Genomic DNA, 17,173 nt, shown 5'->3' with positions numbered 1-17,173 from the left:
TTGCTAAGTTTATAAATATTTATTTTATATAAATATAAAATAGCTTACAAATAGCTGTGAAAAGAAGAGAAGCAAAAAGCAAAGGAGAAAAGGAAAGATATAAGCATCTGAATGCAGAGTTCCAAAGAATAGCAAGAAGAGATAAGAAAGCCTTCTTCAGCGATCAGTGCAAAGAAATAGAGGAAAACAATAGAATAGGAAAGACTAGAGATATCTTCAAGAAAATTAGAGATACCAAGGGAATATTTCATGCAAAGATGGACTCGATAAAAGACAGAAATGGTATGGACCTAACAGAAGCAGGAGATATTAAGAAGAGGTGGCAAGAATATACAGAAAAACTGTACAAAAAAGATCTTCATGACCCAGATAATCACGATGGTGTGATCACTCATCTAGAGTCAGACATCGTGGAATGTGAAGTCAAGTGGGCCTTAGAAAGCATCACTACGAACAAAGCTAGTGGAGGTGATGGAATTCCAGTTGAGCTATTTCAAATCCTGAAAGATGATGCTGTGAAAGTGCTGCACTCAATATGCCAGCAAATTTGGAAAACTCAGCAGTGGCCACAGGACTGGAAAAGGTCAGTTTTCATTCCAATCTCAAAGAAAGGCAATGCCAAAGAATGCTCAAACTACCACACAATTGCGCTCGTCTCACATGCTAGTAAAGTAATGCTCAAAATTCTCCAAGCCAGGCTTCAGCAGTTCGTGAACTGTGAACTTCCTGATGTTCAAGCTGGGTTTAGAAAAGGCAGAGGAACCAGAGATCAAATTGCCGACATCCACTGGATCATGGAAAAAGCAAGAGAGTTCCAGAAAAACATCTATTTCTGCTTTATTGACTATGCCAAAGCCTTTGACTGTGTGGATCACAATAAACTGTGGAAAATTCTGAAAGAGATGGGAATACCAGACCACCTAACCTGCCTCTTGAGAAATCTGTATGCAGGTCAAGAAGCAACGTTTAGAACTGGACATGGAACAACAGACTGGTTCCAAAGAGGAAAAGGAGTACGTCAAGGCTGTTTATTGTCACCCTGCTTATTTAACTTCTATGCAGAGTACATCATGAGAAACGCTGGACTGGAAGAAACACAAGCTGGAATCAAGATTGCTGGGAGAAATCTCAATAACCTCAGATATGCAGATGACACCACCCTTATGGCAGAAAGTGAAGAGGAACTCAAAAGCCTCTTGATGAAAGTGAAAGAGGAGAGTGAAAAAGTTGGCTTAAAGCTCAACATTCAGAAAACGAAGATCTTGGCATCCAGTCCCATCACTTCATGGCAAATAGATGGGGAAACAGTGGAAACCTTGTCAGACTCTTTTTTTGGCTCCAAAATCACTGCAGATGGTGACTGCAGTCATGAAATTAAAAGACGCTTACTCCTTGGAAGGAAAGTTATGATCAACCTAGATAGCATATTCAAAAGCAGAGACATTACTTTGCCGACTAAGTTCCATCTAGTCAAGGCTATGGTTTTTCCAGTAGTCATGTATGGATGTGAGAGTTGGACTGTGAAGAAAGCTGAGCGCCAAAGAATTGATGCTTTTGAACTGTGATGTTGGAGAAGACTCTTGAGAGTCCCTTGGATGGCAAGGAGATCCAGCCAGTCCATTCTGAAGGAGATCAGCCCTGGGATCTCTTTGGAAGGACTGATGCTAAAGCCGAAACTCCAGTACTTTGGCCACCTCATGCAAAGAGTTGACTCATTGGAAAAGACTCTGATGCTGGGAGGGATTGGGGGCAGGAGGAGAAGGGGACAACAGAGGATGAGGTGGCTGGATGGCATCACTGACTCGATGGATGTGAATCTGAGTGAACTCCGGGAGTTGGTGATGGACAGGGAGGCCTGGTGTGCTGCACTTCACGGGGTTGCAAAGAGTCGGACACGACAGCAACTGAACTGAACTGAACTGAAATATAAAATAAACATTTATTTATGCATAAATTTCTAAATATGTTTATTATGAATTTTTATCTATATCTATATTGATATATTTAATTCATAAAGTCATCTCCAAGTTATATTATATCATCTGCCTGGATTCGTAGAGGAATATTAGGTAAAAGAGAACTAATTCCTTTTGCAGAAAGTTGGATAATGTGGCTTTGTCAGGAATCCCTTATACAGTAAGCTAAAAATCCACTGTACCATTTAGCAGAAAAACATGATCCTGTTTCATAGTGGTTCTTTCAGGAATCACAGTGAAAAGGCTTAGTCTTAGGATCTATTCCTAGAGATTGTTTACACAGTACACTGTCAATGGATCTAATGTGTGAAGTGAAATGCCTGCAAAGCTTCAAATACACGACCTAATGGGCAGGCTTCTAGAGGCAGACCAGTGCTTGCCTTATGCTGATTCTGGGTAAGGAACAGCACAGGGAAAAGGAATGAAGACATGGTCAGCACTGTGTATGTCCCTTACAGTTAGCATTTGTCCTCACTTACAAATATATAACCCACAGGCCAGCTCACCTCCTTGAGTACAGGGAACAGTAGATTGAACTAGAATAATTTGAAATCAAAGAGCTAACTATTGTTGGATGCAGGAAATGGTTTTATTTTAGTTTCCACCCAATACTTTAGGTTCACATCTGATCTCTAGATCAGCAGTGACAGATGGTTTATTCTCATGTGGTTTCTGGTGAGCTGCTCGTGGACTTCTGAGTCACTCCACCTGCACAGCTTGTGTCTTCAGGACTTAAGACTTGTGTTTCCTTTAGCTGCCATGACAGGAAGACAGAACTAAATCAAGGTCTCTGCCATGGTAGCAAATAGTAAGCAGAGGAACTTTGTATATTCCTCACCCATTCACTTCCTTTTTCTTTCTCTCCTTTCTTTGCACACACACACACACATGCACACACACAAATATACGATTGGCATTAATACATCAAAATGATTTCTACTCACAGGGAAAGTAGTTGGCCATGTCCAAGGGTGCCACAAAACCAGTCTACCCCCTAATAAATATCTGCACCAGTTTGCCCCACTGAGTAAACTTCATCATTAAGAGTGCACTCGAAATGAGAAAATATTTGGAAGGACATTACCAATTACCAAAAACCCAAAATGAGTAAAAATGATTAGTGAAAGTGAAAGTCGCTCAGTCGTGTCCAACTCTTTGTCACCCCATGGACTACAGAGTCCATGGACTTCTCCAGGCCAGAATACTGGAGTGGGTAGCCTTTCCCTTCTCCAGGGGATCTTCCCAACCCAGGGATCGAACCCAGGTCTCCTGCACTGTGAGCAGATTCTTTACCAGCTGAGCCACAAGGGAAGTCCAAGAATACTGAAGTGGGTAGCCTGTCCCTTCTCCAGCAGATAGTCCCAGCCAAGGAATCAAACAGGGTCTCCTGCATTGTGGGCAATTCTTTACCAATTGAGCTATCAGGGGAGCCCAGTGATTCAGTTCAGTTCAGTTCAGTCACTCAGTTGTGTCCGACTCTTTGCAACACCATGAATCGCAGCATGCCAGGCCTCCCTGTCCATCACCAACTCCCAGAGTTCACTCAGACTCACGTCCATCGAGTCAGTGATGCCATCCAGCCATCTTATCCTCTGTCGTCCCCTTCTCCTCCTGCCTTCAATCTTTCCCAACATCAGGATCTTTTCAAATGAGTCAGCTCTTCGCATCAGGAGGCCAAAATATTGGAGTTTCAGCTTCAACATCAGTCCTTCCAATGAACATCCAGGACTGATTTCCTTTAGGATAGACTGGTTGGATCTCCTTGCAGTCCAAGGGACTCAAGAGTCTTCTCCAACACCACAGTTCAAAAGCATCAATTCTTCTGCACTCAGATTTCTTTATAGTCTGACTCTCACATCCATATATGACCACAGGAAAAACCATAGGTTGACTAGATGGACCTTTGTTGACAAAGTAATGTCCCTGCTTTTGAATATGCTATCTAGGTTGATCATAACTTTCCGTCCAAGGAGTAAGCATCTTTTAATTCATGGCTGCAGTCACCATCTGCAGTGATTTTGGAGCCCCCCAAAATAATGTCAGCCACTGTTTCCTCTGCTTCCCAATCTGTTTCCCATGAAGTGATGGGACCAGATGCCATGATTTTAGTTTTCTGAATGTTAAGCCAACTTTTTCACTCTTCTCTTTCACTTTCATCAAGAGGCTTTTTAGTTCCTCTTTGCTTTCTGCCATAAGGGTGGTGTCATCTGCATATCTGAGGTGATTAAGATTTCTCCCGGCAATCTTGATTCCAGCTTGTTCTTCTTCCAGCCCAGCGTTTCTCATGACGTACTCTGCATATAAGTTAAATGAGCAGGGTGACAATAAACAGCCTTGACGTACTCCTTTTCCTATTTGGAACCAGTCTGTTGTTCCATGTCCAGTTCTAACTGTTGCTTCTTGACCTGCATACATATTTCTCAAGAGACAGACCAGGTTGTCTGGGATTCCCATCTCTTGAAGAATTTTCCACAGTTTATTGTGATCCACATAGTCAAAGGCTTTGGCATAGTCAATAAAGCAGAAATAGATGTTTTTCTGGAACTCTCTTGCTTTTTCCATGATCCAGCAGATGTTGGCAATTTGATCTCTGGTTCCTCTGCCTTTTCTAAAACCAGCTTGAACATCAGGAAGTTCACAGTTCACGAACTGCTGAAGCCTGCCTTGGAGAATTTTGAGCATTAATTTACTAGTATGTGAGATGAGTGCAATTGTGTAGTAGTTTGATCATTCTTTGGCATTGCCTTTCTTTGGAATTGGAATGAAAACTGACCTTTTCCAGTCCTGTGGCCACTGCTGAGTTTTCCAAATTTGCTGGCATATTGAGTGCAGCACTTTCACAGCATCATCTTTTAGGATTTGAAACAGCTCGAGTGGAATTCCATCACCTCCACTAGCTTTGTTCGTAGCAATGCTTCCTAAGGCCCACTTGATTTCAAATTTCAGATGTCTGGCTCTGGGTGTATTTTCACACCATCGTGTTTATCTGGGTAGTGAAGATCTTTTTTGTATAGTTCTTTTATGTATTCTTGCCACCTGTTCTTAATATCTTCTGCTTCTGTTAGGTCCATACCATTTCTGTCCTTTATTGAGCCCATCTTTGCATGAAATGTTCCCTTGGTATCTCTAATTTCCTTGAAGAGATCTCTCGCCTTTCCTATTCTATTGTTTTCCTCTATTTCTTTGCATTGATCACTGAGGAAGGCTTTTTTTTTTCTCCTTGTTATTCTTTGGAACTCTGCATTCAAATGGGTATATCTTTCCTTTTTCCTTTGCTTTTTGCTTCTTTTCTTTTTCACAGCTATTTGTAAGGCCTCCTCAGACAGCCATTTTGCTTTTTTGCATTTCTTTTTCTTGAGGATGATCTTGATCCCTGTCTCCTGTATAATGTCACGAACCTCATTCTATAGTTCATCAGGCACTCTATCAGATCTAGACCCTTAAATCTATTTCTCACTTCCACTGTATAATCATAAGGGATTTGATTTAGGTCATACCTGAATGGCAGAAAGTGAAGAGCAACTAAAAAGCCTCTTGATGAAAGTGAAAGTGGAGAGTGAAAAAGTTGGCTTAAAGCTCAACATTCAGAAAACGAAGATCTTGGCATCCAGTCCCATCACTTCATGGGAAATAGATGGGGAAACAGTGGAAACAGTGTCAAACTTAATTTTTTTTTTTTGGCTCCAAAATCATTGCAGATGGTGATTGCAGCCATGAAATTAAAAGACTCTTACTCCTTGGATGAAAAGTTATGACCAACCTAGATAGCATATTCAAAAGCAGAGACATTACTTTGCCGACTAAGTTCCATCTAGTCAAGGCTATGGTTTTTCTTGTGGTCATGAATGGATGTGAGAGTTGGACTGTGAAGAAGGCTGAGCGCCGAAGAATTGATGCTTTTGAACTGTGGTGTTGGAGAAGACTCTTGAGAGTCCCTTGGACTGCAAGGAGATCCAACCAGTCCTTTCTGAAGATCAGCCCTGGGATTTCTTTGGAAGGAATGACGCTAAAGCTGAAACTCCAGTACTTTGGCCACCTCATGCAAAAAGTTGACTCATTGAAAAAGACTCTGATGCTGGGAGGGATTGGGGACAGGAGGAGAAGGGGACGACAGAGGATGAGATGGCTGGATGGCATCACTGACTTGATGGATGTGAATCTGAGTGAACTCCGGGAGTTGGTGATGGACAGGGAGGCCTGGCGTGCTGCGATTCATGGGGTCGCAAAGAATCAGACACAACTGAGCGACTGAACTGAACTGAACTGAACTGAATGGTCTAGTGGTTTTGCCCACTTTCTTCAATTTAAGTCTGAATTTGGCAATAAGAAATTCATGATCTGAGCCACAGTCAGCTCCCGGCCTTGTTTTTGCTGACTGTATAGAGCTTCTCCATCTTTGGCTGCAAAGAATATAATCAATCTGATTTCAGTGTTGACCATCTGGTGATGTCCATGTGTAGTCTTCTCTTGTGTTGTTGGAAGAGGGTGTTTGCTATGACCAGTGCATTCTCTTGGCAAAACTCTATTAGCCTTTGCCCTACTTCATTCTGTACTCTAAGGCCAAATTTACCTGTTACTCCAGGTATTTCTTGTTTTCCTACTTTTGCATTCCAGTCCCCTATAATGAAAAGGGCATCTTTTGCAGTATTAGTTCTAAAAGGTCTTGTAGGTCTTCATAGAACTGTTCAACTTCAGCTTCTTCAGCATTACTGGTCAGGGCATAGACTTGGATTACCATGATATTGAATGGTTTGCCTTGGAAACAGAGATCATTCTGTCGTTTTTGAAATTGCATCCAAGTACTGCATTTCAGACTCTTCTGTTGACTATGATGGCTACTCCATTTCTTCTAAGGGATTCCTGCTCACAGTAGTAAATATAATGGTCATCTGAGTTAAATTCACCCATTCCAGTCCATCTTAGTTCGCTGATTCCTAGAATGTTGACATTCAGTCTTGCCATCTCCTGTTTGACCACTTCCAATTTGCCTTGATTCATGGACCTAACATTTCAGCTTCCTATGCAATATTGCTCTTTACAGCATTGGATCTTGCTTCTATCACCAGTCACATCCACAACTGGGTGTTGTTTTTGCTTTGGCTCCAACCCTTCATTCTTTCTGGAGTTATTTCTCCACTGATCTCCAGTAGCATATTGGGCACTTACTGACCTGGGGAGTTCATCTTTCAGTGTCCTATCTTTTTGCCTTTTCATACTGTTCATGGGGTTCTCAAGGCAAGAATACTGAAGTGGTTTGCCATTCCCTTCTCCAGTAGACCACATTCTGTCAGACCTCTCCACCATGACCTGTCCATCTTGGGTGGCACTGTCTAGTTCTAAATTGTATTTGATCTTTTCTGTCTTGTCAAAAATTGATGACTATTTGTTTCATTGGATTGTTTGAATCTCTCTAATTAGGATGATAATTCCTAAGAATAGGAATCATCTCCTAGACATTTTCTCTTAGCACAATACAGTGTAGGACATATTAAATAGGTGTTAAATAGGTAACTGGGCTTACCAGATGGTGCTAGTGGTAAAGAACTTGCATGCCAGTGGAGGAGATGTAAGAGACACAGGTTTGATCCTCAGGTCAGGAAGATCCTCTGGAGGAGGGCAGGACAACCCACTCCAGCTTTCTTGCCTGGAGAATCCCATGGAAAGAGGAGCCTGGTGGGCTACAGTCCATGGGGTCTCAAAGAGTCAGACATAACTAAAGAGACTTAGCACACACACTTGGACTGTTGAGTGGTAACTGTTGAGTATCAGTGGAAAATGGTAATCATCTCTTCTCCATTTTTGTTAAGGAAAGGCAAGATAAAATAGACTTAACTTGTACCAGATAGGATTTAGATTATATGAAGTTAGTTTCCTATTAGTAAAGGAAATATTAAACATGCATTATTATTAAAAGATACTGTGCTAACTCTTTCCTTAAAGGTCCTTCAGATAATCTAAATAGCATCTGTAGTTTGTGTTAATAGTAACCTTATTGGACTCAAGGAAAAAGAATAAGGTAACTTCTCAAGGCCTCTCTTACACTTCAGAAATATTTTTGTTCACTCAGTAGTATGCCATGTTCTGAGTCTGGAATGTAAGCCAATGCCTGTCTAATAGTTCAACAAAGAATACTTGTTATTGATGTGTGTGTGTGTCAGTGTGTAAATAGTTTGGAAAAGATACAACATTCATTCATATGACTTAAGATTTGATTGATTGCCTTACTGTATTTTATATAGTCCCAACTACTATAATATAAAATTATCTTTTAAAACTCCTGCACAGCTCTGAGAGTCCCTCTCTAAATAATCTGTTTCTCTTTGGCAGGTAATTGCCAATGTGTTTTTTGGTGGGAGTCTTTCATCAGTTTTCCACATTGTCATAACTGTGGTTATCATTACCGTGGCCACACTTGTGTCACTGCTGATTGATTGCCTTGGAATAGTTTTAGAGCTCAATGTAAGTACATTTGAAGATTCTAAAAATCTCTTTTAAAGTTATATTTGCATTTAACAGGAGATATATTTTCCTTAATAAAGGTGTCATTTTCTGAACTGGAATGAAAATGTGCTTGTTATAGTAAATATTTACATAGATGATATTATGCGGTTTTCAGGACTCTATATTTTAGAGCAGTGGTTCTTCAATGGGGGAAATGCCCTTCTGTCCCCGCCCCAGTGGACACTTAGCAGTGTCTATAGACGTTTTTAGTTGCCACAACTGGGTAGGCTGATGCTAGTGGTATCTAGTTGGTAGAGGACAGGAATGTGGCTAAACATCTCACTATGTGCAGGGTAACCCTTACCACAAAGAACTATGCAATCCAAAATGTCAATAGTGCTGGAACTGAATTACTGGTTTAAGCAGTTTTTCCATATTTTATATTCTATAGTACATAGATATAATTGAAAATAACTATAAATTAAACAAATCTAGGGGAAATTCCTTTGCAGAGTAAAGACAGGTCTAGAGAGACTCATTAAAATACATAATGAAGGAAGTTATATCTACTTACCCATTCACTTACCTAATTCTTTAAGTATTTCTCTCTCTCTCTCTCTCATTTCCTTTGTAATCTCTACTGCTGATTTCCAAATCTATGTCCTCATCATATCACATTTGAATTAATATTGGGGTTTTGCTTCAACTAGCACATATTTAAGTTCTGCTTCCAATTTATCACCATCCTGCTTAAAAACTCTACTCTTCTCTCAACGAGCACAAAATCTGTTGCCTTTATCATCTGACCCCAAGCTATCTGTGGAAAATTATTTACCACTGACTTCCCAAAATCTACCCACAGCTCTAGTCAATCTTATTTTTGACCTATGAGTAATCCACATTAATTCTTTCTTTTATCCTTTGGCTTATGTTTATTCTTTCCTGTAATTATTTTTTTTCTTTCATTTCTCTCCAAATCTTACAAAGATTGAAAGTCTAGTGCAGCTTTAATATGTTTATTTGTTTATCAAATATATATTAAATAATTACAATTGAGCTTTGAACAACATGGATTTGAAATATGGAGTCTACTTTTACACAGATACTTTTCAATAAATATGTACTACATAAACCTCAGTTGGTTGAACCTGCAGATATGGAGAAACAGAGTATGCAGAATTGTATATGTTATATATGAGCTTCCAACAGCTCAGTAACCCCCAACTCCTGCGTTATTCAAGGGTCAGTGATACACTATGCCACAAAAGCAGAGATACAAGGATGGGAGGAAATCAGAAAGGATCTGTGCTTTTGTGGAGCTTACAATCTCACAAGGAAACTTAAAAGTTCAGCTACTATATAGGCAGTGAAAAAGAGAAAAGGATGTGGGTGGACTCCTAAAAGACACTTTTTAGAAAAGATTGACAGAATTTGCTAACCAATTCAATTGGGAAGTCAGGGGGATAGAGGGGTGCATCAAGAATGACTTCTTGGGATCCAGCAATTCCTCTCCTGGGTATTTCTCCAAAGAAAACAAAAACACTAATTTGAAAATGTGTATATACTGTGAAGTTCTTGACAACATGATTTCAACAGCCAAGATACTGAAGCAACCTAAGTGTCCATCAAGAGATGAATAAATAATATATGGTATGTATATACAATAAAACACTACTCGGGCATAAAAAATAAAATCTTTCCATGTGCAGCATCATGGTTGGATATTGAGGATATTATGCTCAAATATTATTTCAAGGTGAAATAAGTCACACAGAAGAAGACAAATACTGTATTATCTTACTTATATCAATATATGGAATCTGAAAAAGATTAAACAGAACAAAATGGAAACAGACTCATAGATACAGAGAACAAATGAGTGGTTGCCAGAGAGGAGGGGCAGGGGTGAAATTGATCAAGGAAATTGAGATACAAATTTCCAGTTGTATGATAAATAAGTCATGTGTATGTAATATACAACACAAGGAATAGCTATAATATTGCAATACTTTTTATGGGGACAAATTGTTACTAGAGTTGTTCTGATAAAACTCACATAATATCATATGTCAACTGTATTTCAATTTTTAAAAGTGACCAAAAAAAAGTGACTCCTTGATTCTACTTAGTGGAAGTAGGATAATGAGATCATTTGGTGAAACGTGCATAGAAGTGATTTTACTGCTTTAGAGTCTTTCCTCTTCCCCTTCTACAATCCTTCTGGAATTTCTACTCAAAACCACACCACTTAGCATTGATCAATCATGTCCCACAGGGAGGGTGGGCTTTTATAGATGGAATATCAAGTTATCTTTTACTCACTCCACTGAGAATTAAGGGGGGGGGGGTGAAGGTATTATTCCTTCCAGGTGCCATTTGGTTTTGAAATCCCAGACAAAGGTAGTGGAAGATTCAGTCAGGAACACACTGTTGGGAGTTTTCCTGTATCAGATCATGTGGAAAGTAGAGAGTAGGCAACTCCCCCAACCCTCGTATGACTAGGGAAACATCTGTTCCACCAGCAATGGAAAGAAAGTTCATAGGAAACATGGAAAATTATCCAAGGTAACTCTTACCTACTCCCTCATTTTGCATAGGCTAAAGGCTAGTAGGTTCACTGAAAGTCATTTCACGTTCCAACCTTGATCTATGTAAACGCATGACTGCAACCTACATGTAACTTGATTTAAGTACTACCTTATATCATGTATGGTCTGGACTGTCCGTAAGCTTGCCTTTGCTATCAAAGTACAAATTCTTTAGAGACAAGAATGGTGCTTACCTGCCTGCTCCATCCCCCACAGTATATATAGCACAGTGCTAAGAACACAGTGCTCAAATCACTGCATGGGCCATTGTCTATTGGGAGCACAGCGAAGGACCTATGTCTACAAATGTTCCTGGACACGGAAGGCATTCTTTAGTATGCATGATCAGTCCTATCTGACTCTTTGTGACCTACAGGCTATAGCCCACCAGGCTCCTCTGTCCATGGGATTTCCCAGTGAATAATACTGGACTGGGTCGCCATTTCCTACTCCAGGGGATCTTCCCAACCCAGGGACTGAGCCCACACCTCCTGCATCTCCTGCATTGGCAGGTGGATTCTTTACCACTGAGCCACCTGGGAAGCCCATTCTCTAGTTGTGGCATTAAGCAATTAAGTGTTACAAAAAATTGTTGGGGCTGACAGTAATGGTAATCCTTTAATTATGCTGAGGAGCACAATTCCCAACTCTGTTATTTCTTGTCTTGTGAAATGTCTCATTTGAGGTCGCATGTTTGTTTGAATGTTGTAGGATTGTGATGTGAGAGAACATATGTTTATCAACTGCTTTACTACTGACTATTTTGATAGCCTAACAGTTTTTGTTCCCTTTAAGTTAACCAAGCATACACATATTGCTTATTTTTCAGGAATGATATATTTATGTATATTTGACCATTACTTTCTGTTAATTCCAAATCTCCCTGACACTTTGCATAACAAAATTATAAGCACATAATGGTGGGCTACAGTCCATGGGGTTGCAAAGAGTCAGAAATGACTGAGCAACTAAGCACAATCACATTAAATATTCCCAGTTGTGCCTATGTTGAAATTTTTTGTGGTTAAGATAGAATTCTGGTGTTGTAATAAAATAATGATATTTCATGAAAATCTGTTATGAAGTCAAGATCTGAGCTGAATTTGAGGACTATTTTTAAAAATTTAAAACATGATTCTAGATCCATAGATTAAAAAAAAAAAAAAGAAAACCTGGCTATATAGACATTTAAGAAGAGTGCCAAATTGTTATGATTTAAGGCAATGGCACCTCACTCCAGTACTCTTGCCTGGAAAATCCCATGGACGGAGGAACCTGGTAGGCTGCAGTCCATGGGGTCGCAAAGAGTTGGACACGACTGAGCGACTTCACTTTCACTTTTCACTTTCATGCACTGGAGAAGGAAATGGCAACCCTCTCCAATGTTCTTGCCTGGAGAATCCCAGGGACGGGGGAGCCTGGTGGGCTGCCGTCTATGGGGTTGCACAGAGTCGGACACAACTGAAGCGACTTAGTAGCAGCAGCAAGAATTCAATTACACTAGTTTTAAGAAATCTGAGATCTCCATTCACTTCCAGACCATCTGAGTGTGTACTTTTTTAATCAGTGAAAGTCTTTTTGTAAGTGCAATGTCACAGTCAGGTCTTTGTTCAGGTCCGTTTTGTGTGGGTATTTGTTATGTTTTATAACATCAGATCAACCAGCAGGTCACACAGCCCTGTAGAAGCAACTAAAGCATGTGATGTTTCCCCTCCAAACAACAGTGTGAGCTAACATGTAGGGAGCATTTACTCTGAGTCAAATGTTTTGCATATATTATCATCATTAACCTATATAAATTTCACATATGAAGATATTGAGACACAGAGTGATTGGCATCATTAACAGGTCACACTGGGTTTTTTTTTTTAATGAAGTATGATCTATATGGGCTTCTCAGGTGGTCCTAGGGGTAAAGAACCCACCTGCCAGTGCAGGAGACAGAAGAGACACGAGTCTGATTCCTGGGTTGGGAAGATCCCCTGGAGGGGGGCATGGCAACCCACTCCAGTATTCTCATCTGGAGAATCCCATGGACAGAGGAGCCTGGAGGGTTACAGTCCATGGAGTCTCAGAGTTGGACATAACTAAAGCGACTTAGCACCCACTCATGCATAGTTGATTTATAACATTATATTACTTTCAGGTGTACAACTTAGTGACTCAATATTTGTATAGATTATACTCCATTTAAAATTATTACTAATATGAAGCAATGGCTATATTTGCCTATGCCATACAATACATCCTTATAGCCCATCTATCTTATACATAGTAGTTTGTATCTCTTAATCTCCTTCCCTTATCCTATCCCTCCTACCTTACTCCCTCTCCACTGGAGCCACTAGTTTGTTCTCTATATCCGTGAGTTTGTTTCTTTTTTGTTATATTCACTAGTTTGTTTTATTTTTTAGATTCTACTTATAAGTGATGACACAGTATTTGTCTGACTTACTTCACTAATCATAATGTTCTCTTGGTCCATCCACATTGTTGGAGATGGCAGAATTTCATTCTTTTTTGCCTAGTAGTATCTGAGTGTATATGTGTGTATGTGTACATATACTACATCTTTATTCATTCATCTGCCGATAGACACTTAAATAGCTCACACTAGTTTTAAGTGGTAGAAAGTGAACACAAGCTTTCAAACCCTGTTGCCCATGTTTTTAATCATTATGCTAGTCAGAGATTTCCTAAGTATAAGGCTTTAAATCATGCAAAATAAATGTATTCATGTCTCCTTCCATTTTCTAAGTTAAAAATCTATGCATTGAGTTTAGCTGTAAGTGAGGTTAAGAGTAATTCAGAATACACATAGATAGACTTTATAAAAGGGTTAAATACAAAAAAATGAAATTAAAAGTTTTTCATCTAAGCTGATAATGTTTAGCTAATAGCCTTTACCTTAGTTAATAAGGTAGTACCTTAGAAATTCTTTTCCTATTGTGGCTTCTGAATCATCATTAAGTAGAATAAGGATCTTTACAGGTGATGATATAATAGAATCAGACCTTCAATTTGCAAAGTTAAGGAGATGATATTACTTAGTATAACTAAAATAATATAGAATAAAATTATTCAGACTTATATTAGTTATTTAATAAAAAGAAAAGCCCATTTAGAACTTAGCTTCCTTTTTATTTTATTGTTTTCATAGCACTAGAACAAAATGACTTATTTTCCAAGGCAAATGCACCCTCAACTTTAAAGGATTCATTTTACAAACAAAATAAATTCCATTCTTCTTAATAACAATCCAACATCTCGGCACTAGTGTTGCTGTTAGAGAAAGGAGGCATCTGCAGTAATTGGGTCCTTTGGGTTTCTACTTGCAGCAGAACAAAGAGAAAAGATGAAGCAGCTGGTGCCTGTGGCCAGGCTAACCAGCCCAAGAAGCACTGTGTGCAGCATACAGTGGAGGGAAGAGAGCAAACCTATTACCCAGCAAGAGCACACAGAGCGAGCGAGCCGTAGTCCAAGCCACCAAAGACCTCTGAGCTAGAGTTTCTCTTTAAGGTATAGGAACACATTTCATGAGTTGAGGTTGATTACAAAATAGAAATTTTAAGGATGTTTAAGCATTCTTTTCTTTAGTTTTCAGCCTCCTTGCATCAGATGAGAGGTTTCTGTTCAGGTAGGAGAATTCAAATACTTTTCCTATCTGTACTGCCAGTAAAAATATTCAACACCTTCTGTTATTTCCCACCTGCAAACTGAAAAATGCCCTGGCATCAGTAGTGTTTTTTATCGAAGGATAGTGCTTTCCCCTTTTATAAATAAGCTATATATTTTCTTGTCTCTCGATAAACAGTTATGGCATTTATGTGCTGTCAGGAAATTTTGAAAATTATTACTAAGCCAGTGGTGTATCCTCTGACAAGGCTATATTAGATAGATGAAATTAGTTGGACTAATTTATAAGGAATGGGCTTCCCAGGTGGCTCAGTGGTAAAGAATCTTTCTGCCAATGCAGGAGACACCGAAGATGTAGGTTTGATCCCTGGGTTGGGAAGATCCCTCGGAAGAGGAAATGGCAACCCAGTCCAGTATTCTTGCCTGGAAAATCCCATGGACAGAGGAGCCTGGCGGTCTACAGTCCATGGGGTCACGAGGAGTCAGACACGACTGAGCAACTGAGCACACACATACACACAATTTGTAGGGAATAGAGCAGATGTTTTTATCATTTTACTGATAATCTTGGGTCCTAGCAACAATCTCTACCAAGACGGAGCTTTCAAATATTTAGGAAGTAACTGCTATCTAGACAAGATACTCTACTGGACTTCTTCCAGTACAAACATAAGCTATAAAGTTTTCCCACTAATTGCTACTTTCCCAACCTTTAAGAATTATGACATAAACAGAACACCCATTGCTTTGCACTGCCCAGCGAGTTAGGTTTGGAAGAGTTCCAAAATACTGACTGATGACAGCTTCTGAGCAGCAGCTGGTTGCAGTTTCCACCCGGATAGCACTTTCACACTCCACAATTCCTGAAGAAGTTGCTTCACGTTGTTCCTATGAACAGCCTTTTATCACTCTTTATCTCCATACACACAGACACACACACACACGTACACATACTCACACATGCATGCACTCACAAACATATTGTTGTTTAGTCACTAAGTTGTGTCCAACTCTTTGTGACTCCATGAACCATAGCCTGCCAGGCGCCTCTCTGTCCGTGGGATTCTCCAGGCAAGAACACTGGAGTGGGTAGCCATTCCTTTCTTCAAGGGATCTACCCGAGCCAGGGAGCAAACCCGGGTCTCCTGCACGTGCAGGCGTACTTTCTACTACCGAGCCACTAGGGGACTCCTCCTGTGTTTGTATTTTTTATTTTCAAAAATTATTTCATACAAATCAAAGGATAATTATTATAAGCATGGATTGAGTTAAGTGTTTTTTATAATTCAAAAAACTTCAGTTTCACATGTCATAATGGAGCCTAAGAAATACAAAATTCATTTAACTCGGCTGCTGTTGCTGCTGCTGCTAAGACATTTCAGTCGTGTCTGACTCTGTAGCCATATGAAAATTAATCCTTTATATGCCATGTACTTTTGTAGATATTCATCTGTATTCAGGTACTATGAACAGCAAAATTATGTTGCTCATATATTTCAAATTAGAAGATGACACTTCTTAGTATTTTCTCATTCTTATGTCTGTGACTATAGAAATATTTTCCATGAAGTGTGGTTCCTCCTATTCTTCCCCAAATTTTTAGCTGCTGCCTGGCTAGTCTGACTTCATGTGCTCCTCTTAATTGATATTTCTCCTGACTTGCTGTTTTTGTTAAAAACTTGTATTTTTGAAATCATATGATGTTGTATATTTTTGGTATGAGAGTAGTACTTAGTATAAAGCAAAGTAAATTCAGTAAATGATGATACTGAAAAAAAATCTTTCTTTTAAAAATATATATTTTTTAATTTTAAGTTTTTACTTTATTTTACTTTACAATGCAAGCTCAAAAATGACAGAATGATCTCTGTTCATCTCCAAGGCAAACCATTCAATACCACAGTAATCCAAGTCTATGCCCCAACCAGTAACGCTGAAGAAACTGAAGTTGAACGGTTTTATGAAGACCTACAAGACCTTTTAGAACTAACACCCAAAAAAGATGTTCTTTTCATTATAGGGGACTGGAATGCAAAAATAGGAAGTCAAGAAACACCTGGCGTAACAGGTAAATTTGGCCTTCGAATGCGGAATGAAGCAGGGCAAAGACTAATAGAGTTTTGCCAAGAAAATGCACTGGTCATAGCAAACACCCTCTTCCGACAACACAAGAGAAGACTCTACACTTGGACATCACCAGATGGTCAACACCAAAATCAGATTGATTATATTCTATGCAGCCAAAGATGGAGAAGCTCTGTACAGTCAACAAGAACAAGACCAAGAGCTGACTGTGGCTCAGATCATGAATTCCTTATTGCCAAATTCAGACTTAAATTGAAGAAAGTAGGGAAAACCGCTAGACCATTCAGGTATGACCTAAATCAAATCCCTTATGATTATACAGTGGAAGTGAGAAATAGATTTAAGGGCCTAGATCTGATAGATAGAGTGCCTGATGAACTATGGAATGAGGTTCGTGACATTGTACAGGAGACAGGGATCAAGACCATCCCTATGGAAAAGAAATGC

The 17,173-nt window shown here is 39.4% G+C and overlaps 1 protein-coding gene across 1 annotated transcript in view; it reads left to right on the top strand.

The window, feature by feature from the left end:
- SLC38A11 (solute carrier family 38 member 11) overlaps positions 1-17,173 on the top strand; it is a 65,324-nt gene that overhangs the window by 44,213 nt on the left and 3,938 nt on the right. The window contains exon 11 of the mRNA XM_005676034.2: positions 8,304-8,435. Within this exon, the coding sequence (XP_005676091.2) occupies positions 8,304-8,435 (132 nt within the window). The remainder of the gene's footprint in view (positions 1-8,303; positions 8,436-17,173) is intronic.

This window comes from Capra hircus, chromosome 2 (genome assembly GCF_001704415.2).
Source record: "Capra hircus breed San Clemente chromosome 2, ASM170441v1, whole genome shotgun sequence".
In the NCBI taxonomy this organism is placed as follows: Eukaryota; Metazoa; Chordata; class Mammalia; order Artiodactyla; family Bovidae; genus Capra; species Capra hircus.
The sequence above is the reverse complement of the archived record's forward strand: the minus strand, read 5'-3'. Positions and strand labels throughout refer to the sequence as shown.